The sequence below is a fragment of the Geotrypetes seraphini genome, chromosome 7, assembly GCF_902459505.1.
Source record: "Geotrypetes seraphini chromosome 7, aGeoSer1.1, whole genome shotgun sequence".
In the NCBI taxonomy this organism is placed as follows: Eukaryota; Metazoa; Chordata; class Amphibia; order Gymnophiona; family Dermophiidae; genus Geotrypetes; species Geotrypetes seraphini.
In genome coordinates this window covers 121,993,952-122,020,064 of record NC_047090.1, presented here as the reverse complement: position 1 = coordinate 122,020,064, position 26,113 = coordinate 121,993,952, and the positions used below count along the sequence as shown (strand labels likewise).

Genomic DNA, 26,113 nt, shown 5'->3' with positions numbered 1-26,113 from the left:
AAAAAGAAAGAAAGGGGAGGGGGCAGGGAGAGAGAAAAAGTTGGACTCATGGAGGGGCAAAGAGATGTTGGTTGGGGAATGGAATGAGGTCTGGAGGCAGAAAGAAAGAAATATTGTATTTACAGTCAGAAGAAGGAAGTGCAACCAGAGACTCATGAAATCGCCAGACAGCAAAGGTAGGAAAAATGATTTTACTTTAAATTTAATGATCAAAATGTGTCTGAATTTATATCTGCTGTCTATATTTTGTACTGTGGCCCCCTTTTACATACCACGATAGCAGTTTTTGGGAGCAGTGCGAGGCATTTAGCACAGCTCCTTGTGCTAAAAACCGCTATCACAGTTTAGTAAAAGGGAAGGGGGTATATTTGTCTATTTTTGTATAGTTGTTACTGAGGTGACATTGCATATTTTAAAGTTATCTGCCTTGACCTCTTTGAACCCTCCCCCCTCGAATATAAATGATAATTAACATTTTCTCTGCATACAGTGTGCTTTGTGTTTGTTTTTAAAAATTTTATTGTTGGTAGATCATTTTGACTTGGTCATTTTAAAAGTAGCTCGCAAGCCAAGAAAGTGTGGGCACCCCTGATTTGACTTCTTTATAAATTGAAGGACCCCATAATTGGAGAGGCCATTCCAGCACCTGTAGGATAGAAACACTGGTCCATTAAAACATAGCTGTTAGGAAATTGCTTCTACTTCTTCCTCCTCCCTATTCTCATCCTTTATCCTTAGATTTCACAGTAAATTTATAACAGATGCATCTACAGGCACAGGGGTCAGAAATCATTTCATGAGTAATAATCTGTATTCTTCACTCCTTTGCTGGGCTTGCTCTTAGGGGAAGATTCTCAAAACCCACTGTGCCTTTAATGATGGTTGCTAAACCGGTTCCTGCCAGTTTAGCATGGAAGTATTATACTGGCCAATTCTCAAAAGGGCTCATCGTGGTCTTTTCAGAGCTTCCTGGCAGACTCCGACTCTGACATGCAAATATATTACAATGTGCTCATTTAATATTTTAAACGAGCACTCGGGGCAATTCTCTATTATCACTGGGTGATTCCCTAACCTCGCTGTCCTACATTTGTGGGCAAAATTTTCTGGCTCAGGCATTGACAGAAAAATAAGGCTTCATAACTCAGACCTGCCAGAAAATTTTGCCCTCTTCCCCTGGCAAGAGAGATGGCCACTCCCTCCCACTTCCGTCAAGCAACCCCCCCCCCCACCTTGCTCATGAAAGCCAGCCAGATGGATGCTTATTCCCTCCAGCCAGTAGGTGGATTCACTAGGGAGGGGCCTAAGGCTATGATTGACCCAGATGCCTAAGGTCCTTCCTATAAGAGGGGCCTTAAGCAACATGGGCCAATCAGAGCCTGAGGCCCCTCTGGGCTGCGACAGAGGGGTGAAGGTCTGCCATTTTGATGAGGCGAGCCTGTTGATCGGAGGGAGTGGGCATTCCTTAGCCGGCCTTTGTGAACTGGGGGGTGGGGGATCATCTGAGGTATGGGAGCATCATCAGGGGCACACGCCTGTAAGGGTGTGGGCATCCCTCCTGTTGCTAGGGGAGGGTGCATGTGTGTCTTGGGGTTCTTTTGCAGCGGCAGGAGTGGAAATCTCTCCTGTTACCAAGGGGGGTTGCTTGACGGTGGAAGGAAGGATTGAGCATACCTCCTTCCAATCTTCGATTTTGGGGGTTTTTGTTTTTTTAAAAAAATTTGTGGGTGTATTCTGTGTTTGTGCCAATCACTATCGCCAGCGATCATCACATGCAAATTTAACAACCCTCTGCAAATCTCATTTGCATATGCGGTTTTTAAAAGAATGAATTGCCTTTTTGAAATCATTACAATAGCGGCCGTGATAGCAGCCCGTCGTATTACACTACAAACATTAGAAAATCTTCCCCTTACTGATTCAGATGTATATTTTGGGGTTTTTCAATAGTTACTATGTATAGTAACACCTAGTGGCTGATCTGTGTATTCACTATTAGTTGATATGTTCAGTGTGTAATAAGGGAGGTGGGGGCGGTCTGCTGTGGGTGCCGATTTGGTGAGGGCACAGGCACCCGTCCTCCTTCCGCTCCACTTCCCTTCCCATGGTACCTCTGTAACATTCCTGGTGTCACTTCCTGGACCCACACCTAGGAAGTGACGTCAGAGGAAGAGCTGGTGTGATATCAGCTTGGGGGTTTCCGCTCACGCCAGGAACATTAGAGGTATGGAGGAAAGGAAGCGGCGCACACGTGGCAGGAGGGGCCGGGGAAGGAGTGGGTGAAGGTGGGTGGGTGGAGGAGGGGCGCCTCACACTCTCGCTACCACTGGATATATTTATGGCTTTCTAGTGTGGAAGTATGGCAGTACATGTTGCTTCGAGCCAGTGGTATCCTGTAAACTGTAAAATTCATCCTTTTAAATCTGTTGACAATGACGCACAGTAGCTAGAAAAGCAAACAAACAGTGGAGATGTCCAAAGGAAACAGGTGAGCCGATATGTTTCACGACTATGCTTTATTCCAAGTTTCTTTATTCTTTGATATACTGTTTATCAAATATGTACCTAAACGGTTTACAATAAATAATGTAAATTTTAAAAAATTTAAAAGGGAGAGCAATACAAACGGACTTACTAGAACAAATGGGGGAAACTAAACTAAACTAAACCTTAAGTTTATATACCGCATCATCTCCATGGATGTTGTGGAGCTCGGCACGGTTTACAAGAACTTTAAAATATAGGAAGAGAAGGAAAAAAAGGTTTACATGAACTTATATATAGAAGAGAAGAGTAAGGGGGGATAGAATTACATTTTAGTGACAAGCCAGGTTTTCAGTTGCTTGCGGAATAATTGGAGGGAGCCCAGGTTCCGCAGCGGGGTAGTAAGGTCGTTTCAAAGACCTGTGATTCTGAAGAGAAGGGATTTTCCCAGTTTGCCTGCATAGCGAATACCGTGTAGAGAGGGGAAGGATAATTTATACCTTTGGGCGGGTCTGGTAGAGTCAGGACTTGAGGAGTTATAAGATAGTGGTATTGTCAACCATCTCCATCTCCACTACCCCTTCAAAAAGGTCTTGTGATACAGATTATAGAGGCCTTATAGTTCCTATTTGCCATTATATTGTTTGTACGAGTATATTCCATCACTTTTTATATAGTAATCATGCTACTCACAAAACATAGATGTGTGAGTATATGGTCCAATTACACTGTAAATAATTTCTTCACAGATGTTACTATTTGTGTGTTCTTTTTGAGCTTTATATCGTGAAAGCTTATTCTAGAAATTTGCTTGACTGCACTGTTTTATTTACTTAACAGGTTTCTGTACTAAATAGTGTAAGCATGAGTTGTCTTATCTTCTAGAGCAGTGATCTCAAACTTGCGGTCCGGGGGCCACTTGCGGCCCGCCAGGTACTATTTTGAGGCCCTCGGTATGTTTATCATAATCACAAAAGTAAAAGAAAACAGTTTCTTGATCATATGTCTCTTTAGCTATAAATTTTTATTAGCTATATATTTTTATTAAGACTTAGCCAAAAGGAAAGATTTAAAAACTAGAAAGAGTTTTTTTACCTCATGCAAAATTGTCATTTCTTTAATAAGACATTAACTCTTTTTTTCTGAGGCCCTCCAAGTACCTACAAGTCCAAAATGTGGCCCTGCAAAGGGTTTGAGTTTGAGACCACTGTTCTAGAGGTAAGCATGGTGAAGTCTTGGGTGTATATTTGTGTTTCAGGAAAACATTATGTACTGAACGGGAGCAAGTTCTGGATCACCAATGGGCCAGATGCTGACGTTGTGATCGTTTATGCCAAAACAAATCCAAATGCAAATCCAGCATCCCATGGTATAACAAGTTTTATTGTAGACAAGGTAGGTCTCTATTTCATTGATAAAAGGCTTGTACTCTGTTTATTCCCCATCACTGCTGACCTTTTTTTCAATAATCCCTCTTTATTCTGTGCATTGCATTAATGGACCATGCTCGAGATTGCTCTGCAAGTCTATGCATAGGCATGGATGGATGGATGGGTTATGCCACCAAGTAGGCCACTGACTCATGGCAACATGCACAGTGAAGAATCCACCTTGTGATTCACAGCAGAGTATAGGAGTGGTTTGTCATTGCCTTCTCCCATGCAGTGTTGGCTCCACTATGTTGCTGCCGCCCAACATGGGGCCCCTCAGCCTATAGCACATGATATTCCCAGGTGATCTCCCTCATCCAGGTACTAGCCAGGTCTAACCCTGCTTAGCTTCCGATAGTAAGAGCAGGCCTACTCAAGGTGGCAAGGCTGTAGGTTACATAGACATAAATAGGGCATTTCCTCAGGAGGATGCCTACAATTAGATGCCAGGAGGGCTTGTGGTAGGAACCTGTTCTCTAAAGAAAGGTATGTGCTTAAGCACAAGCACCTATGCCAGCCATAGAGCTGGTGTTAATGTTGGCATCTAAGTGCTGCAATGGGCGCATAACTGACAAGATTCTGGCACATGTAAGTGGGAGTTCCAATGCATATGGCACTCCCTTTGCAAATCCACCCTATAATAATTATACAAATGATAAGGGAAGGGGGATGAGATATGATAACACTGCCTTTTTGTGGTTACAGTCTTTATATATATATATATATATATATATATATATATATATATATATATATATATATATATATATATATATATATATATATACTGTGTGTGTATATGTATGTGTGTGTGTTAAATCTAATCTAATCTAAACCTTAAGTTTATATACCGCATCATCTCCATGAGAATGGAGCTCGACACGGTTTACAAGAACTTAAAATAGTGGGTAGAGAAGAAGAAAAAGGATTACATGAACTTATGTGTAGAAGGGGGGAGAGAAAGGGGGGAAGGATAGAGCTACAATTTGCTGAAAAGCCAGGTTTTCAGTTGTTTGCGGAATAACTGAAGGGAGCTCAGGTTCCGCAGCGGGGTGGTGAGGTCATTCCAAAGACCTGTGATTTTGAAGAGAAGGGATTTTCCCAGTTTGCCTGAATAGTGGATGCCGCGTGGAGAGGGGAAGGCTAGTTTAAGCCTTTGGGCAGTTCTGGAGGAGTCGGGACTGGAGGAGTTGAAAGACAGTGGGATAAGAGGAGGCAGGATTCCGTGAATGATCTTGAAAGCCAGGCAGGAACATTTGAAATGGATTCTGGAGATTATTGGAAGCCAATGAAGTTTGGAAAGGAATGGGGAGGCATGGTCAGACTTGCGTTTTGAGAAGATCAGTTTGGCTGCAGTATTCTGGATTAGCTGGAGTCTTAGAATACTTTTTTTTGATAGATTTAAGTAGATGGCGTTGCAGTAATCTAGTTTGGAGAGGATGATGGATTGGACAAGGATGGCAAAGTGTTGTTGGCTGAAGTAGGATCTAGCTTTCCTCAGCATGTGAAGGCTGAAAAAGCATGATTTTGCCAAGGAGTTGAGGTGGTCATTGAGGGAGAGAGAGGAATCGATAGTGATACCAAGGACCTTGCATGAGAACACACACACATATATACAGTAAGTACTTATTTTGTACCTTGGGCAATGGAGGGTTAAGTGACTTCCCAGAGCCACAAGGAGCTGCAGTGGGAATCAAACTCAGTTCTTCTAGTTCTTGGGCTGTTGCACTATGCACTAACCATTATGAGTATGCTTCTACTTCTCTAGCGTTTAGGCAGAAAATGTATATGTACACACATGCATGTAAATGCTATTAAGCGGATGATACCAACATCTGCAATAGAGAAGACACGCCGGATGGTGTGAATAACATAAAGAAAGACTTGGCGAAGCTTGAAGAATGGTGTGAAATTTGGTAGCTAAAATTTAATGCTAAGAAATGCAAGGTCTTGCATTTGGGTTGCAAAAACCCGAGGGAACGGTACAGTTTAGGAGGTGAAGAACTTATGTGCGCGACAGATGTGTGATTGTATGTGATGATCTTAAGGTGGCCAAACAGGTTGAAAAAGTGACGGCGAAAGCCAGAAAGATGCTATGGTGTCCCACCAGAGTCTTATACAGAGGCATCAATACCTCCTTTTTCCTACTGGCCATACCTCATTTAGAATATTGTGTACAATTCTGGAGGCCGCACCTTCAAAAAGATATGAGAAGGATGGAGTTGGTCCAGAAGAAGGCTACTAAAATGGTATGTGGTCTTTGTGATAAGGTGTATGGGGACAGACTTAAATATCTCAATCTGTATACTTTGGAGGAAAGGCGGGAGATGGGAGATATGATAGAGATGTTTAAATACCTACGTAATATAAATGTGCATGAGTCGAGTCTCTTTCATTTGAAAGGAAACTGCAATGAGAGAGCATTACATTTGTATTTTTATGGTTTTATTGTGAAAGAGCGTATAATAAATCATTCTCGGAATATCAGCATACACAGTTTTTTGTTTTTATCATTGGATTTATTCTACTGTGGATTATTGGGTCTTCTTTTCTCTTTTGCTGTGTTACTATAATATGGCAAACAAAAGACACGACACGATTCAAAAGACGACACGATTCATGTTTCGGCCCCTAAGGTCTGCATCAGGAGTCTATAAAACATAAAAACAATAAACTTAAAAACCCAACGAAATTAAAAGGATAATCTGGATAACATAAAATATGTATAAAATGGTTTGCAAATACGAAACATATTTACATACAACAATAAATAAATACAAATGAAAAATAATGCATAAAAAATGGGATCATAAAAAATATATATACAAAATAAATGACATTATTGTATAAGATAAATATATGTATGTATAACAAATGAGTGAATAAAAAAGAGAGAGAATATCATTCGATAATCTGTCATTTATTTTTGTAAACATATTTTTCCTACTTGCTCCTGCCCATTCTTCCTATGCAATAAAAATGGCTGCCGGAACTTCCAGCAGCTTGAGAGGCAGCTGATGTTCTGGTGGGGGTTGGGGCACGGGTGTGGGCATTACTCGTGCTAGGGTTTATATTCAGATAGGTTTATATTTGAGTATATACAGTAAATATTCTAAGCACATTTGCTTTAATTTTCAGGACCACATTTTTGGTGGGAAGGAGGGGGCTGAGTAGCCCTTTAGGTGATGATCTACGCTATTTGATAGGAATTTTAATCATTGTCATTTGATAGTCGCTTTGTGTTCTCTGTTCTCTTTAGTTATTTTGCTTTCAATTTTCATTCACAGCTTAGGTGGGTTTAGTTTAGTTTGAATAACTTCGTAAAAGAAAAGTCCATAAACCATTATTAAGATGGACTTGGGGAAATCCACTGCTTATTCTAGGATAAGCAGCAAAAAATCTGTTTTATTCTTTGGGATCCTGCCAGGTACTTGTGACCTGGGTTGGCCACTTTTGGAAACAGGATACTGGGCTTGATAGGCTTCTCTTGGGTGGTCAGTAGTTTGACACCTAAGGACACCCAAAGAAATTGTTCAGCTTGAGGTGCCTTTTTTGTCTGCTTTTCCATAGTACCTTATATGTAGTTTGTATTTCTTCTGACCTTGTGCTGCTTTTCAGTAACTAATCTTAGAACTGAAATTTTAACTGGTGAACTCCGCAGATATGATCAGAAAACAGCCACAATTTGGTAATCCCAGCAGTCTGTAAAGTTCTTCAAGAAAGTCTTAGACAAAAATACTGCTGATTATGTAATTTGCTGTTTGTGAATCAGATAACACTTTGAAGATAGTTTTTATTTTATTTTTTTAATATTTATTTGAAATTTTTGCAGAGAAATATAAAGCCGTAGAGGTATAACAGATACAAAACCAAATATCTGCAGTAACAATCTCTCTCCCCCCCCTCAATCCCAGTAATGCAAAATGTTGTACAGTAACTCTTCAGTCCAATGCACAAGAACACAGCCAATAAAATCAAGCCTCCCTTCCCTGCCCCCACTCCAGGGTCAATGATGCAAAGAAGATCAGCACAAGATAAGTGCAACTAACAAAGATAAACTAACCAGAGGTCATGAGGAATGTTCATACCATCTAATATAGGGATCCCACACCTTAAGAAAAGGAGTAAGACGAGTATGTAGCAAAGCAGTCAATTTAGACATACGAAAAATAAAGTCCACTTTATGCAACAAGTGAGTCCAACCTGGGGGAAAAGATTGTTTCCAATGGGCTGCCAATAAAAGTCTAGCAGCAGTAAAGATAAAACAAGCAAGCTGATGTGCTTTAGCGGGCAACGTAGCTAAGGGAAGATGTAACTACCCATAGATCTAGGAAGAGTGGTATGTAAGATGTCGGACAATAATTCAAAAACCATATCCCAATAGGGAATAAGAAGATAGTTTTAATAAAATTATCTTTGTGCATACGAGATCTTTTATAAGGTTCCAACTGGTGTAAGGGTATGTGTTTTGACATGATGGTACAGATTTTACCAGAAGAGACAGAGTGCTGGGGAGAGCACATGTATGGGTGTAGATGACTGATAACTTTTTTTTTAAATAAATTTTTATTCATTTTACATCTTAGAACAAGTGTAACAATAGATAACAGTTAAATTGAATTGAATACAACACTTGAATCTCTATCATATTCAACATTAAAATTTTTAACTCATTCCCTCCCAATCCAACCATAATCTATGCGTTCACAAAGCTCATCCTATATAATAAAACTCTAGCCGCACATGCGCACTCTTGCCAGCGTGTTCCATGATCTGTATGTCCGTGGCCGGCAAGAGTGCACATGCAATCTTACAACGGCCCGCACTTGAGCGCTGTGGCCGACTCTTTTACACTGCACGGCTGAACTCTGCAAACAGGACCCGATCGCGGAACCCAAGGTAATGTTCTGACCGAAGTTAGTTTTAAGTTCTAAGTTGCGGCGGCGGCTCCTCTCACAAGCCGCACCTGCGTCGGAGAAGGCTTCCGACGCAGGCAGGGATTGTGAGAGAAGCCGCTGCTGTGGCTTAGAACTTAAAACTAACTTCGGTCAGAACTAAAGGGAGTCAAGGCCCCAATTGTAAAGGTCGTTAGTGTCGTCTTCGCCCCTCTCTCCGGCACACCCGAACCCCCATTCAGCTTCCCACCCGACCCTCCCTTCGGCTCCCTTAGTCCCTTGCCGCCGCTCCTCTTCTCTTCCTGCGGTCCAGACAAACGTCCTGATTCCAGCAGCAGCCGCAGCACTCTAAACACGCTGCTTCACGGCCTGCTACTGCCCTGATTTGCTCTGCCCTACACGGCAGAGCAAATCAGGCCAGTAGAATGCCACAAAGTAGCGTGTTTAGTGCTGCGGCCACTGCTGGATTCAAGACGTTTTTCGGGACTGCGGGAAGGGGGCGGCAAGGGACTAAGGGAGCCGGCCACACCGAGGGAAGGGAGGGTCGGATGGGAGGGAAAGGGGGCTGCTTTGGGGGAGGGGTGTGCTGGGAGGCAGACAGCTTTGCTTGGGGGGGAAAGACAGAAGGGGGGCCACGGAGAGACAGGGAGGAACTGGAGGGGGAGAGGGAAAGGGGGCTGCTTTCTAGCACCCCTTAATGTAACGGGCTTTAACACTAGTATACAATATTCTTTATTGATCTAAATATTTAATAAAATTATAAAATCCCTCCCCATCCCTCCCTTATTGCATTTATAATGGAAAAATGGAATTTATTCATTACAATATCTTGTCAATAGCCCCAGATTTTATTAAAATTATTATAGTTCCCTCTTTGTATAGCAATTGCTCTTTCCATTTTATAGATGTGACATAATGAATTCTACCAGAAGCAATAATTGAGTCTATTCCAGTTCTTACAATTAAATGTGATTTGTTGTATGGCGACTCCTGTCATAATCAATAAAAGCTTATTATTGTTAGACGAAATTTGACTCTGTGTCCTCATTGATATTCCGAATAGAATTGTATCATAAGATAATGCCACATGGTTTTCCAATAAACAATTTATTTGACCCCAAATAGATTTCCAAAAGGCTAAAACAAAGGGACAATAAAATAATAAATGATCTAGAGTCCCTACTTCGAGATTACAATGCCAGCATCTATTAGACTTAGAGCTATTCAACTTGTGTAATCTAACTGGGTCCAAAAAACTCTATGTAAGAGAAAAAACCAAGTTTGTCTCATAGATGCGGAGACTGTAGATCTCATTCTCCAAGACCAAATCCGTGGCTATTGAGATGCAGTAATCTGATGCTTAATCTCAATGCTTCAAATATCTCTAAGACCATTTTTATGCTTTTTTTTTTTAACTAATCCACTTATCAATTTATACCACTGTGCGGTCTGGTGACCCAGAAAGTCCACCTGAAAGCATAAGAACTCCAAACTATGATTGTTTTTTTTTTTTTCAATTGAAAAGCTTTTATTAAGAAAACACTCCAAACAGTACATAGCAAAAGCACATGAGATACAAGAACATAAATTCAATGAGCAGAACATCCCACTCCAGAAGCACACACGAAAACACAATCAGCTATGTAGTCATGAGCAAAGCGTACAAACTGAAAAGAACAAGCTATAATACCCACCCCACCACAACCTATACCCCCCCCCCCCCCCCCCCCCGGGACAAAACATCATACCCACAGCTATCAATAAGGTCAAAACTAAACACTTCCAGACACAACCCAAACAGTAAAAAGGAATATAAAGAAGGGCCCCCCCAAACCTCGCCCACCCAGGCCCAACCCCCAGTGTAGCTCAAGGTCCCCGACCACCCCTACCACACACCCCCACCGAGGCCCGAAATTGGCGCCACACATGAGCATAGCCATGTAGTTTACCATGCCTCAAAGCCGTTAAGTAATACAGATTCTGCCAATTAAGCATGCGTTGCTCTACCAGGGCCCATGTGGGTGGGAGTACCTGATTCCACCGAGAGGCAACAGCCAATCTAGCAGCAGTGAATGCAAGTTTGCAGAACAGAGAGTCCCCCCGCGCCAGGTCTAATTGATGCCAAAACAACAAGGCGTGTCGCCAATCAGCCGGAATCTGGACATCCAGGATCCGGGACACCCGAGCAAAAACATCAGTCCAGAATCCACACACCCTCCTGCACTGCCACCACATGTGAAAGTAGGTACCCACTTCCCCACAGCCCCTCCAGCAAAGCACACTCGCACCCTCCTGCCACCGAGCCACAGTCTGAGGAGTATAATACCATCGGAAAAGAATCTTATATCCGTTCTCAATTATCAAAGCCGCTATACCCGCCGAGGAGATCTCCGCCCATATGTCACCCCAAGTGTCCCAGGAAATTACAGAGCCACAATCACCCTCCCAGGCCTTCATGTATGGAAGGGGGGCCCCCCGACCATTGAGACACCGATAAATCGCAGAGAGAGCTCCCTTCCTAAGCACTGGGCCCAATAATAATTCAAAGGGCGTCTTACCACCCCTCAAGTCTCCCAAAATACCCGATGTCCTAACATAGTGAAGGACCTGCATGTAGGGGAACAGATCCCTTAATCCAAGCCCATACCTGCCCCTGAGGTCTGTAAAGGATCTCACCCCACCCAACACCGGGTCCCACAGCTGACCCATGCAGACTAAGCCCCGTGCCTCCCACTCTGCGAAAACTCCCCCCGCTCCCCCCGGTGGGAAATCAGGATTGAATCTCAACGGAGTAAACCAGGAATGACGCCCACGCCCCAGTAAACAAGCTCTGGTTTGATTCCATACCCTCAGGGAAACCGCTACCGAGGATATCTCCCCCATCAGGCGTGCCCTACCGGGTACCCACGGCCGATGTAACAAAGGCACCCCCCCACTTAACCTCTGCTCAATTTCCACCCACAGTTTCGGTGTCTGCGCCTGCCATTCCAAAAGGGCGCGTAGCTGAGCAGCCTGATAATATTTCACCACATCCGGGACTCCCAGCCCTCCGTCCCCTCTCCCCATGCACAAGACCTTTCTACTCACCCTCGGCCGTCTACCCGCCCAAATAAAATTAGAAATATGCCTTTGCACTCCCTCTAATGTTTTCCTCTCCACCCATAAAGGCAACACCTGAAATAAGAACAACAAGCGGGGCAGAATCATCATCTTCACAATGGCCACCCGGCCCAGCCAAGAGAAATACAGGTCCTTCCATTTAAGCAAATCCTGGCGGATGCGACGAAAGAGCGGAGGGAAGTTGAGGTCATACATCTCCACTCCCGGCGGTCCAAAATATACCCCTAGGTATCGCAATGAATGCGGGACCCACCGAAACGGATACCGATCTCTAAGATAGGAAACCCGGTCAGCAGGTAGGTTGATGTTAAGAAGCTCCGATTTACCGATATTGACCCGAAATCCTGACACATTCCCATAAATTTCCAACTCCTGCAATATAGCCGGTAAAGACTCGGCAGGGTCTTCCACCGTAAACAGGATATCGTCCGCAAACAGAGCCAACTCAAAGTCCCCTCCCGGCACCATGACCCCCTGAATATCCGGATTCATCCGCACACGCTGCGCCAGGGGTTCCACAGTCAAAGCAAAGAGAATCGGGGAGAGGGGACACCCCTGACGTGTACCCCTTGCTAGGGAGAAAGTCTCCGAATAACTACCATTTACTTTAATACAACTCAGGGGCCCATTATAGAGGACTCTGATCCAGTCTCTCATTCTCGGGCCCAAACCCACAGACTCCAAAACCCGAAACAAAAAGGGCCAAGAGACTCTATCGAACGCTTTCTCAGCATCGATAGACAAAAACACTGTCTCTCTTACCCCACCCCTGGCCCGGTCGTACAAGTTATAGACCCTACGCGTGTTATCACCCACCTGTCTGCCAACTACAAATCCCGACTGATCCGGATGGATCAGCCGAGGTATCCAACTCATCAATCGGTCCGCCAGAATGCGCGTGAAGATCTTAGTATCCACCCCCAATAGGGATATCGGTCTATAGGATGCACACTGGAGAGGATCCTTCCCCTCCTTAGCCAACACTGTCACACCCGCCAGACGCATAAAGAAGGGGAGGGCACTATTCCCCTGCAAAGAATTAAGAAAACGCAATAGAGGGGGCAGCAGCAGATCCTGAAATCGTTTATAGTACCGAACAGTAAAACCATCCAATCCAGGGGATTTACCAAGTTTCATAGAACGCAGCGCACTACGGGCCTCAATCAATGTAAGAGGGCGGTCCAACCTTGCCACATCTCCCTGTGCAATCTGGGGTAGCTCAGCTGATATCAAATAAGCATCCTGATCCTGTGAAGGCCCTGGATCTTCCGGGGTATAGAGTTGAGAGTAATACTCCACAAAACGTGCCCGGATAGCTTCCTCGGTCTGTAACACTTCCCCAGAAGCAGCCCGGAGTGAGAGAATCTGATTTCGTGTCTGTCGCACCTTAAGACGGTGTGCAACCAGGCGACTAGCTTTATTGGAGAACTCAAAATATCGCTGCTGGAGGAGCTGCAAATTATGGTGCAATCTTTCCAAGTCTAAAGCCTGAAGATCCCTACGAGCCTGAAGCAAGCGCTCTCGCAATACCACATTCCAGGGGGAACGCTTATGTAAACTTTCCAACCTACCAATTTCAATCAGCAGAGTAGCGGCTGCCTCCCGCCGCTTACGCTGCCTAGCCGACGCCAGGGCTATCAGCCTGCCCCTAAGGGTAGCCTTCAGCCCCTCCCAAACCGCCTCCAAGGAAGCTCCACACTCCACATTCACCTCCAAATAGTCTTGTATCCACCCCTCAATCTGCATGCCCACCTCTGGATCATCTAAGAGACTATCATTGAAGCGCCAAAATTTCCGTCCCCCACCCCCTCCCTCCCCCTGGAATTGCAACCACACCGGGGCATGATCCGACCACGTGAAGGACTCAATCCCTGAAGACTCCACCCTCCGGAGAAGTCCCCTCTCCACAAATATATAATCAATTCTGGAATAGGAGGAGTGTACTCCCGAGAAGTAGGTATAGTCTTTCACCGAAGGGTGGAGCCACCTCCAACAATCCACCACATTCAAACCAGCCAGTGTCTCACGCAATAATTTGCGATCTCGTCTCCCATAATAATCCGCCCTCCCAGAATTATCCAAGTGAGGAGCCACGGTAAGGTTGAAATCCCCTCCAAGGACCAGGGCCCCCCCCTTGAACTTGAGGATCCGGGGGACCAACTCACGAAAGAAGGTCCCCTGACCCTCATTAGGGGCATAGACATTAACCAGGGAGTATAAGACCCCCTCAATCGTAGCTTCCAACATAATACACCTGCCCTGGGGATCCCTCACAACCCTGTGCACCTCACAACGTATTCCCTTACGGATAAGAATGCCCACCCCGCACCTCTTAGAAGTGCCCACCCGGGAGGCCCAGAAGGCCTGCGGAAACCTGTGATCCCCCCCCAAGGATTCATGGGCCTGCAGTAAATGGGTTTCCTGAACAAAACAAACATCAGCCCTCAAACGGATCAATTCCCTATAAAAGGCCCTCCGCTTGTTAGGGGAATTAAGACCTCTAATATTGTAAGATACTAGTTTAAACACCCCCATTGTTCAAAGGAGTACAGAGACAATGCAAGACCAACCCCAACAGACATGTCCCCCCCTCCCCCCCCTCTCTCCCCCCATCCCCCCACCCCCACAGTAAGAAGCTCCCCTATATAAAACCCTAGCAATTCTCTCCTCCCCACCCCCCCTCCCCTCCACCCCCCACTCCCCCATGTGAGAGTCCGCAGATCTCCCACCCACATACCAAGAAAGTAACAATCCCCGAAGCCCTTATCACCCCACCCCACAACTATACAAAATTGTCAAATAACAAGTATCAGTAATCCCAAACAAACACACCCGTCCAGCTACCCTCCACCACCAACCCCCCACTACTCCCTCGTAATCCCTCCCAACACTCCCTCAGCCCCCCACTCCCCCACCCCTCCACAGAGCATCCAAGTCGAGGGTGACCCTCCAAGCACACCTCCCCATAGTTAAAACATAGAAACACAGTCACCCAGGGCAAACCAAACCCCCACAGGCGGGGGAGGCCTCTGGACAGTGCAAGGAGGAAGGGACAGCCAAGCAAATTATTATCCCTCCCATCAGAGGAACCACATTAAGCAGAAGCATTGTTCTGAGGCGAGGGGCCACCGCCTCGACCCCCCCTCCCACTTCGTGGTCCCCGCTCCACACGCTGCCATCGTGAAGCAGATGAAGCTGATGGGAGTCCCACTCGACTGGGCCCCGCTCCCACAGAAGAAGCAGGTTCCTCAGGAATCTCGATGCCTGCTTGTTGCAGCAGGGTTCGGGCCTCCCGAACTGTAGTGACTCTGGTATGCACTCCATTGATAGTGATGACCACTCCAAAGGGAAAAGTCCAGCGGTAGCGCAGATTGCCTCGCTGCAGAGCCTTAGTCACTTCTCGGAACGCCCGGCGCTTCTGCAGCGTACTTGCCGCCAGATCTTGGTAGAATTCCAGCCGATGACCCTCCCAGGTCACTGTGCCCATTTCTCGAGCTCTGCGGAAGATCTGTTCTTTAAGCACAAAGCTCCGCAGACACAGCACAACATCTTTAGGCTGATCAGATGTGCGGGGCCCCAGTGCCCTGTGAGCACGCTCCAAGCCCGGATCCAAGGTGTCATTTTGCAGCAACCAACGAAGCAAAGTAGTGATGGTAGCGCTAACATCCTTATATTCCTGCAATTCTGGTAGGCCCCGCACCCGCAGGTTATTACGCCGGGTACGGTTCTCCAGATCCTCCACCTTGTCCATCAAAAGCTGATGTTCCGCCGCGGCACTCTCCAGGGAGCGTTGCATCCCGGTCACCGAATCCTCGCAGCAATCCAATCGCATTTCCACCGCCTCTACGCGGTTGCCCACCTCCACGAGGTCCGTGCGCAGCTCCTGCACCACCTCCCGGACCTGCACTACCACAGCCGAGATTTCGGCTTTGACTTCGGTGATCCAGCCCTGCATATCCGACTTAGTGAGGGGGTCCGTGGGGGAGCACCCCGGGGCAGACGCGCTCGCCAGCGCTGTCACCTCTGCCGCAGCCCCACTCGATTGCGCCGCCTCACCACCGCCGGTCTCCAGTCCCCCACTGCCACGTGCTGTCCGGCTCAGCGCTTGTTCCAGCGTGCGCTGGCCGGTTTTTTCAGTCGGGATTTTTTTGCGCGTTGCCATGGGGTCTCCGTTCCCTGCGCTCTCCCCTCCGTCGCCAAAGAAAATTTTTCAGCGCTGATTTCTCAGCTTATTTGGACAATTTAGCACCGGGCCCGAACGGAGCTCTGAGATCAAGCTCCCGTTCGCATCGGTGACGTCACTTCCTCCCAAACTATGATTGTTAAGGGTTTTCCATTCAGGGAACCCCGCCTGAATGGCCTGCTTCAATTACAACCATCTAAAACTTTGCGATTTATTAAGGCCATATTTATATTGCAATTGTGAAAATTCAAGCAGTTTACCATTTGAAATAACATTTTCCAAAATACGTATCCCAGCTATCATCCAATGCTTCCAGATGACCTTAAATCCGCCAATTTGAATCCTGGAATTTAGCCATATAGTCTGATTTGTTGACTTTTTGTATTGGATCAGATGTTAAATTATTAATATATCGTAATGTTTTCCATGTATCCATTAATCTGTTTTCTTTATACAATCTAGGCATTTTAATACTAAGAACATGACATAATCGTAGAGGAAACGTGAGTTTCCATTCCAACCATAACCAGTCTGGGGTATTATCTATGAGTTCTGGGAGGACCCAATATATACCCTGGCGCAAAATATAGGCTTGATGATACCTATAAAAATTTGGAAAATTTACCCCACCCTCTTTAATTGATTTTTGTAAAGATACTAGGGCGATTCTAGGAGTTTTAACTAGCCAAACAAATTTGGTAAGAATACTGTTTAACTTTTATAAAATGACCCTAAAAAAAAACTGGTAACATACTCATTTGATAACAAACCACAGGCAATATCATCATCTTAATCGTTTGAACTCTCCCCCACCAAGAAAGATGTAAAGGGTTCCATTACTCGCACATTTCTGTTACCTTCTGCAACAAAGATTTTTCATTTTCTTTCATTGTGTCTTCCAGCGTATTTTTAATCCAAATTCCTAAATATTGTGACACACTTATCCCTTGCTCTAACCAGCAGAGGGATTAAGTGTGCTGAGTTCTGGCCTGTCGGCGTGGCCTCCTCAGGTTGGAGGTAGGCTTTTCAGGGTAGAACAGACCTAGGCGCCTGCCTAGTCTGCCAGGCCACACTGAGAGTAACTTATAAAGAGAAGACCACACAGGTAAGTCTTGTTACAAAAGAATGTTCTTGAGCTTTATTGAACCCGGGGGTCTGAATACCATCAGCCACCCGTATGTTATGGCAACAATTATAAAATACAAAATAACTTGCAGTTGTCAGAATGACTTGCTATAAATGCCACATACAGTTCAATACCCTGGACTTTCCAGTTTAACTACAGTCCTCTTCACCAGGGAAAAAGGCAAATGAAAAATATCAGGAAAATAAAACTTTCCAACTTGGCACACCTTGTGGCTACAGCCAGAGTAATTACAGTTTCAAAACTTAGTACTGAATTTCTTAAACGTTTCAGCTTACCTAGCTGAGACATGGGCAGGCTTCACAGCTCGTTATAATCAGCTGGGCTTCCTGGCCCACGGAACACAATAAGGTATTATATAAGCTGTGAACTTTACTTGGGTTTTTCCCACGGAGCTTTCACACCCCTACAGATAAGGTTCCTTGAATAAACAAAGCTCTCCGGGCAGTCATACAGAGTAGCGGAGAGATTTTCCTGCTCTTCTCCTAATCTCTGTCAGCTGGGCTTGGGTTACGGGAGACAGCACAAGCACAGCCTTGCTTCCTTCCCCTTAACAACTAACCTCCATGTCAGTGGGGAAATGGCTAGCTTCCAGCAATGGCTCAGCGATGTCCATAGCCTCTGTCTGCTCAGCAGCCTCTGGGGTGGAGTTGAGGTAGTCCTCTGTCATCTCCACGTCCTCACTGCTGCGGGCTGGAGGAGAGAGACTTCTCCCCTCATCTGCCTCCAAGCTCTGCTGTCTCTCCTGCCGCTGCCTGAGCTCGTTAGCCTTAGCTCCGTCCCGGCTTTCCCTGCTCCCGCTTGCCCCCCTTATTGAGATTCCATACTCTGTTTTTATGTTGGTTAAAGCCCCACCCCTCTCTCCTCAGAGCTGCTGTGTTATGCAGGAAATCCCTAGGGACATAACTCAGGTTTCTCCTAGGCTAGTAATGAGCATACCTTTCAGCCCTAGGACTCCACTCCTCAATAAGAGTCCTCCCAGGCTTTCTAGGGTACCTGTCCTGAGATGGCGCTCTCTGCTGGATGTACCTATGTTCCTGCCTCTCTTGCTCTACCTCACTGTCTGAGGGGTAGTCAGCCAAAACCAAACTTTTACTTTTAACCTGGTCAGCCCTTCTGACCAGGAACCGTGTTCTGCTTTTATCCCTTACAGGGACAAAGCTGGCCACAGGTTTGTCACAATATTTTAATCCATCTTCCTTCCATATAAAAGAAAATGAATCAAACAAGCCTTTTGTGCAATGCACATTTAGTGGAAGAACTTCTGATTTACTCCAATTTATTTTATAACCTGAGAATTTTCCAAATTTTTCAATCAATTCAAGTAAGCATGGAATGGTCTTTTCAGGATTTCTCAAATGAAGCAATATATCATCTGCTTATGCAGAGACCTTATATTCCCTATCTGAGTAAGGAATACCCTGTATTTCCTTTACTTGTTGGATAGCTAATGACAAGGGTTCTAATACAATATCAAACAACAAAGGAGACAGGGGACAGCCTTATCTAACTCCCCTCTGCAAACTAAAACGTTCAGAAAAATTATTATTTATATATATTCTAGCTGCAGGGGAGCTATACAATGTTTGAATCATTCGTATAAATCCTGACCCCATTCCAAACCATTCCATAGATTGATACATGAAGGTCCATTCCACCCGATCAAAGGCCTTTTCTGCATCCAAGGACACAGAAAAAGCCAGATCATTCATGGCTTTTGTTAAGTTCAACATATGAAGAGCCAATCTGGTGTTATTAGATGAATGTCTCTTAGCAACAAACCTAGTTTGGTGCATATCAATAATGAAAGGGAGAGCCTTGGCTAAGCGTAAAGCTAATATTTTAGCTAAAAGTTTTCCATCTACATTAATTAATGAGATAGGCCTGTAGTTTGAAACCAATGTGGGATCTTTATTTGGCTTTGGCAAAACTATAGTAAATGACTGCCATAGTACCTATAATTCAACCTTTATTTAGTTGAGTCTGATATAAATTTAATAAATGTGGTAATAGGGTATTTTGAAATGCTTTATAAAACTCTACTGTGAAACCATCACCACCTGGAGCGGATCCAACTCTAAGAGACTTCAACGCTGTTTCTAATTCTTTTAATGATATAGGCTCTTCTAAACTTCTTTTAATATGATCAGGAATCTTCAGTCTAGTAATTAATCTCAAAAATTCTAAACCATCCCTTTCTCTATTATCATAAGGCTCAGAAGAATATAATTCTTTATAAAAATTTAGAAATTGATTTAAAATATTACCAATTTTAGTATGTGTATTCCCTTTTTCATCTTAATTGCAATAATTTTTGTTCTTCTCTTCTTTGCTTTAAGATAATTTGTCAATAATCTTCCCTCTCATGGTAGCCTTAAAGGCATCCCATAAATTTTCCTTGGAGACTTCTTCTGATATATTAAATTGAAAAAATTCATTCATTTTTAATTGAAATTCTTTAAGGAACTTTGTATCCGCAAGCAATGTATTATCAAATCTCCATACAGATCTGCTATTCTCTTGTTCATCTAATTGAAGTTGAATCCATATATCACCATGATCAAACAAAATAATTGGATCTATGGATGCTTTTATCACCTTCTGAACTATTTGAGTTGAGACAAAAATATAATCAATTCTTGGCAGATGAGTTTTAATGTAGAAAAATGCAAAGTGATACACCTGGACAGGAAAAACAAAGAGCATGAGTATAAACTGTTAGGTATAACATTGGGGAAGAGCGAATAAGGACCTAAGGGTACTGATAGACAGGAACATGAAGCCGTTGGCTCAATGCGCAGCAGCGGCAAAGAAAGCAAATAGGATGTTAGGCATGATAAAAAAGGGAATCACGAGTAGATCGAAGGAGGTCATAACTCTGCTGGGAGGGTGCAGAGGCGAGCAACGAAGCTAATAAAAGGTATGGAAAACTTGAGCTACAAAGATTGCCTCAGAAAACTGGGATTATTCACCCTCGAGAAGAGAAGACTGAGAGGGGATCTGATAGAGACTTTTAAAATACTAAAAGGAATCGATAAAATGGAGCAAGCTCACTTGCCAGCAGGGGGAAAGGATGGTGAGCAAGAAACAACGTTATTCACATTGTCTAATGTAACTCGGACTCGGACAAGAGGTCGTGGACTGAAGCTGAGAGGGGACACGGCCAGGACAAATGTCAGAAAATTCTGCTTCGCACAATGAGTGGTGAACGCCTGGAACTCTCTCCCGGAAGAGGTGGTGGAGGAAATCACCATTCTAGGATTTAAGGAAAAATTGGATGCACATCTTCTTCAGGACACATTGAGGGATATGAATGACTAAGGTATTTGCCGGGGTACGCCTGGCAGAGCCTCCGCTTGTGCGGATCACCGGACTGGATAGACCACAGGTCTGATCCGGTGTAGGCATTTTTTATGTTCTTATGATTTATGAACATGTGAACAAAAGGAAAATTCCCGATCATTGAAATGAAGTATTCGCCATATATCTTTTAAATCACAAGAATGTACCAAATTATCTAACCCTAATGATTTTATACATTTACTCGGTTTTTTATCCATTAATGGATCCATAACAGCATTAAAATCTCCAGCTACAACTACTTTAGAAGTAGCCAGTGGGAGTATAAATTGCTGTAATGTTTTAAAAAATTCATTTTGATTTGAATTAGGGGCATACACATTGAACAATGCCAGGGTATTATTTACCATATTCATATTTACATGTACCCATCTACCTAGGGGATCTGAACCAATTAATTGAAAATTAGCTGTACACTTCTTATTTATAAAAAAATAGCTACCCCTGCTTTTTTCCCTATTGCTGGGGCGAAAAAACATTTTTTCACCCAACCCTTTTCCAGTTTTCCTGACTCTACCGCAGACAGATGAGTCTCTTGTATATAGTAGATATCAGCATTCTGTTTCAAATAAGTGAATGTTTTTTTTCTTTTGATCTAATGGTTGAGGCTATTAACATTCAATGAAAAAATTTTAAACGCCATCATAAACTTTATAATCAAAATATCTAATCAAAATCAAGTATCTAAAATCATTCTGAATCTCATGAACACATACCATTTTCCCTAATTTAAATTTATGAACATAAAATTTACCCCCTTTTAACCCACCCACCCTACCCCCCATATTAATAGAAAAAGTGAAAACTTGAAAACACACATATTGGATCAGGTAAAGAGAATACCCCCAACAGACTAATCTTTAACTTTTGTTCCCCAATAATAAGTTACTTTAATAATATAATAATTCATCAATAAATTTATCAATTTCATATATAATAATACTAACCATTAACTTAAAATTAATCTTTAAGAATCCTTAAATTATTAATCCATCTATAATAAGTGATATATTGATGATATAATAATTAATGTATTCTAACCTTATACTTAATTACATATCTAATCGTATCAATGTTATATACTCAATACTTTTCCATGAAGAAACAATTCCCCCTATAAATAATTATAATTTCATTTTGCCTTTTAAAATTACATTTAACATTAAATATTTTAACTATTAAATTTTTGTTATATCAATGTGACCTCTCATATTAAATAATGAACGAGTGAAGAAGTTAATATCCTACTTGAATTTCAATATTGTAAATCAAATAATAAATTAATCATTGACATATCAATTAACATAAACTTCTAAAACTATATATGTTCCAAAATTGACCAGTAAAACCATATTTTGTATAATGCTATACCAACATATAATAACAACCCAGCATGAAATGATGTTATTAATATGAAACAAACCAAAGGTAAATGTGGAAACAGATAAAATAGACAATATCATTCAGATATGATGTAACCAGGGCTATCATCATAAAGAAATAGATGTCATGAACTTTTAATATACATCCACTGTTTCGTGTTTTAAAGCCCATAAATCTCCTCCATTACTGATCTTTTGGCGATAAATGCCCTATCATACACTTATTTTCATAGTCACATTAGCATTATAGTTATTATCGATCGTGTGATTTCTTTCATAATAAGATTTCCCTGCTTCCGTTTTGAAATCCGTTGTAATGTTTAACGTCTCCTTACCCAAGCAGTCACTGACATTCTATTATCAACGTTTCTTTCCTGAGCCATTAAACCTTTAGATTTAAACTGTTGTAATTTTCATATCTAATGTATATTATTAAGACCTCGAATAAGTTATGTGACCTAACTCAGTTTCCTAGGTAAAATATCTCTAAATAAAAGTATTTATAAAGACATTGGTTCTTCCAATTGTTTTAAAAATTCTTGCAAGTCTTCTGGTTCCTTGAAATTAGTTGTTTTATTTCTGTATGTCACCCTCATAATCGCAGGATAAATCAAGCTGTATTTCGCTCCGATGTTTCTCAGTTGCGACCTTAAATCCAGAAAACTCTTCCTTTTAGCTGCAGTTGCATGTTTGATAACATGATGATCTGTATATGTACTTAAAATTTACAGCTGTAACATTTATACCTGCTTCAGGGTGGGTAGGTAGGTAGGTATGCATGTTGTACCTGCAATGTAAGCATGGTTTCTGTCATTTCTCCTAGTGCTCTATAAAGATGTGTAAGGACTTGTGTTTTTTCAGGTGCACATTTTAGGTTAGTTTTATGAAGACATTAGGCACTCGCCTTATAAAGTTACCCTCCACGTGTGCACTTGTAGGCATCGTGACCTGAAAACTATGTGCACAGATGTGTTTACTCAAAAGGTCAGAAACTTGTTTTCAAAGGTCTGTCATATAGCAATTAAATCTTTTGGCTCTCACAGGACACACCTGGATTCACTACAGCTCAGAAGTTGGATAAATTGGGAATGAGAGGATCTAATACCTGTGAACTTGTCTTTGAGGACTGCAAGATTCCTGGTGAGTTATCTTCAACACCCACTAGTCATCCTATCTAAGTTTTAGAAAACTAGTAAAAACAAACTTGTACAACCGATTTGTAACCTAAGATCTCCTCCTATTGCCCTATCTCTTTATACTCTAACTAATTTGTAACCAAGATCTCTCAAACCCTCTCTGTACTCTGCTTACATGTATTGATGACTTTATAGTGTGCCTATTCTCGCTGATTGTTCTAGCTCTTCTTATTTCTGTATCCTGCTTACATGTATTCTAAGACTTTACATTAGAAACATAGAAAATGACGGCAGAAAAGGGCCATAGCCCATCAAGTCTGCCCACCCAACTGACCCACCCCCTAGGTTTGCTTTCCTAGAGATCCCACTCCTAACGACCCAACTCCTTAACTCTACCCTCTTAGAGATCCCACTGGGCATCCCATTTACTCTTAAAATCTGGCACGCTGTTTCCATATGGAAATGATAAATATGTGTTTTTTGACCCAGCCCAGGTGGAAGATTTTATCAAAGTGAAACCTTTGTTGAAAGTTTAATTCCTTATATTCAGTTTATTTTTGGAGGATGATGTATAATATATATAATAGCCATTTGCCTGTTCCTAGATAGTAGATAGAAAGATTTGCTTTGATGTTTTATTTGTACTGGCGATCAGTTTTAATGTGGACTAGGACATGGTTGATTTAGTTTCCTTATATTATGTTAATTCCCGTTAGGGAATTTACATTTGTATTTTTTTGTGTTCATTCATGCATGTTTGTTACAAAGATAATGTAATGAATAATCAAATAAAGAAAAAAAAAAAAAAAAAAAATCTGGCACGCTGTTGGCCTCGATTACCTGTACCGGAAGCTCGTTCCAATGATCGACCACTCTTTCGGTGAAGAAATACTTCCTGGTGTCGCCTTGAAATTTCCCGCCCCTGATTTTGAGCGGATGTCCTCTTGTGGTCGTGGGTCCTTTTAAGACAAAAAATATCATATTCCACTTCATGTCTCCCCTCTCCCTACGTTCTTCGAGAGAGTAGAGCCGCAATTTGTTCAGCCTCTCTTTGTACGAGAGATCCTTGAGCCCTGAAACCATCCTGGTGGCCATCCATTGAACTGACTCGACTCTCAGCACATCTTTACGGTAATGTGGCCTCCAGAATTGCACACAGTTTTCCAGATGAGGTCTGACCATGGTTCTGTACAATGGCATTATGACTTCAGGCATTATGCCTATCATCACTGATTGTCCAGATCTTCTTATTGTAAACCGCCTCGAACTACTATGGCTTTGGCGGTATAGAATAAAATTATTATTATTATAAATGGAGGATGTCCAGATCCATTTGCTCATGTTGTATGAAGAGAGCTAGGCGAGAGGGGGCAGATGGCCTAGTATGATTAAGGATAAAGCCTGTTCAATATAGTTGCTTGCTGCTGTAAGATCCTTGCATGTTTGTTGTACAGCACTGCGTAGGTCTGGAAGCGCTTTAGAAATAATAAATAATAGTAGCAGTAGTATAGAGATATAGGGTCTTATTTATATCATTCTGCTATCCAGGTTGGATGCCAGTGGTTCCCAAACCTGAACCTGGGTGCCTCCAGGATTTCAGGTGGGTCAAATTATATTTATGAGAGAGATTTGCATGTATTGCCTCTATTGCATACAGATCTCTCTCATGAATTTTCATTGTGAATATCCTGAAAACATGACTGGCTGGGGCGCTTCTAGGATCGGAACCACTGCTGTATGCAATTAGCAGCAGCACGGTCTGGCTCAGAAGTGAATGGTGCATTGGGTTGTGACAAAGATCTGCCATTTCTGTTTGGCATAAAATCACGTGGTAACAGGCTATGCAAACACATGAAGAAATTCAAAAATGCAGAAGTTAGACCTGTAGAAAGCTTACTTAATAACAGAAGAACATAAGAATTGCCATACTGGGACAGACTAATGATCTATCTAGCCCAATATCCTTCTTCCCAGAGTGGCGAATCCAGATCACAAGTACCTGACAGAATCACAAAAAAGTTAACAAGATTCCATGCTACTGATCCCAGGAATAAGTAGTGTCTTTTCCCATGCCTATCTTAACAGCAGACTATGGACTTTTCCTCAAACCCTTCTCAAACCCAGATATGTTGATTTGTTTTTACCACATCCTTGACAACAAGTTCCAGAGCTTAACTATTTGTTGAGTAAAAAAAAATTCTGTTTGTTTTAAATGTATTTACCATGTAACTTCATGGCATGTCCCCTCATCTTTGTACTTCTCAAAAGAGTAACTCATCATCATTTAGAGTTTATACTACTTTTGTGGAAAAGTCCATTCAAACTGGTTCACAAAATAAAGAAACAATTCACATTTATCCAGTTTACTGCACTAAGGATTTTTTAGATTTCTATTATATCCCTCCCCAACTGTCTTTTCTCTAAGCTGGGGAGACCTAACTCCGTAAACCATTTCTCATATGAAATGAGTTCCCCTTAATCATTGTGGTTGCCCTTTTTTGAACTTTTTCTAATTCTGCTATATCCTTCTTCTTTTTTTAATATGGGAATAAGAATTGCATACAGTTCTCGAGGTAAAGTCACACCATGAAGCAATACAGAGGCATTATAATTGTGTTATTTTCTATCTCTTTTTTAATAATTCCTTATATTCTGTTTGCTTTTTTGGCTGCCATCACAAACTGAGCAGAAGATTTCAACATATATCTAGGTCTTTTCTTGGATGGTGACTTTTACTATGAAACCTAGCTTTAATAAATTATGATTTGGACTATTCTTCCAATGTGTATTGCTTTACACTTGTCCACATAAAATCTCATCTGCCATTTGGATACCCTGTTTTCCAGTTTCCTGAGGTCTTCCTATAATTCCTCACAATCCACATGCGAGTTAACACTGAATAGTTTTGTATCATCTGTAAATTTAATCGCCTTACTCATCGTTCCCATTTCCAGATCGTTTATAAATATTTTAAAAATC

At 42.5% G+C, this 26,113-nt stretch overlaps 1 protein-coding gene across 1 annotated transcript in view; it reads left to right on the top strand.

The window, feature by feature from the left end:
* The window catches only part of IVD (isovaleryl-CoA dehydrogenase), a 67,322-nt gene that overhangs the window by 23,916 nt on the left and 17,293 nt on the right, over positions 1-26,113 (top strand). Inside the window, exons 6-7 of the mRNA XM_033951696.1 lie at positions 3,743-3,879; positions 23,042-23,138. Coding sequence (XP_033807587.1) covers positions 3,743-3,879; positions 23,042-23,138 — 234 coding nt within the window. The remainder of the gene's footprint in view (positions 1-3,742; positions 3,880-23,041; positions 23,139-26,113) is intronic.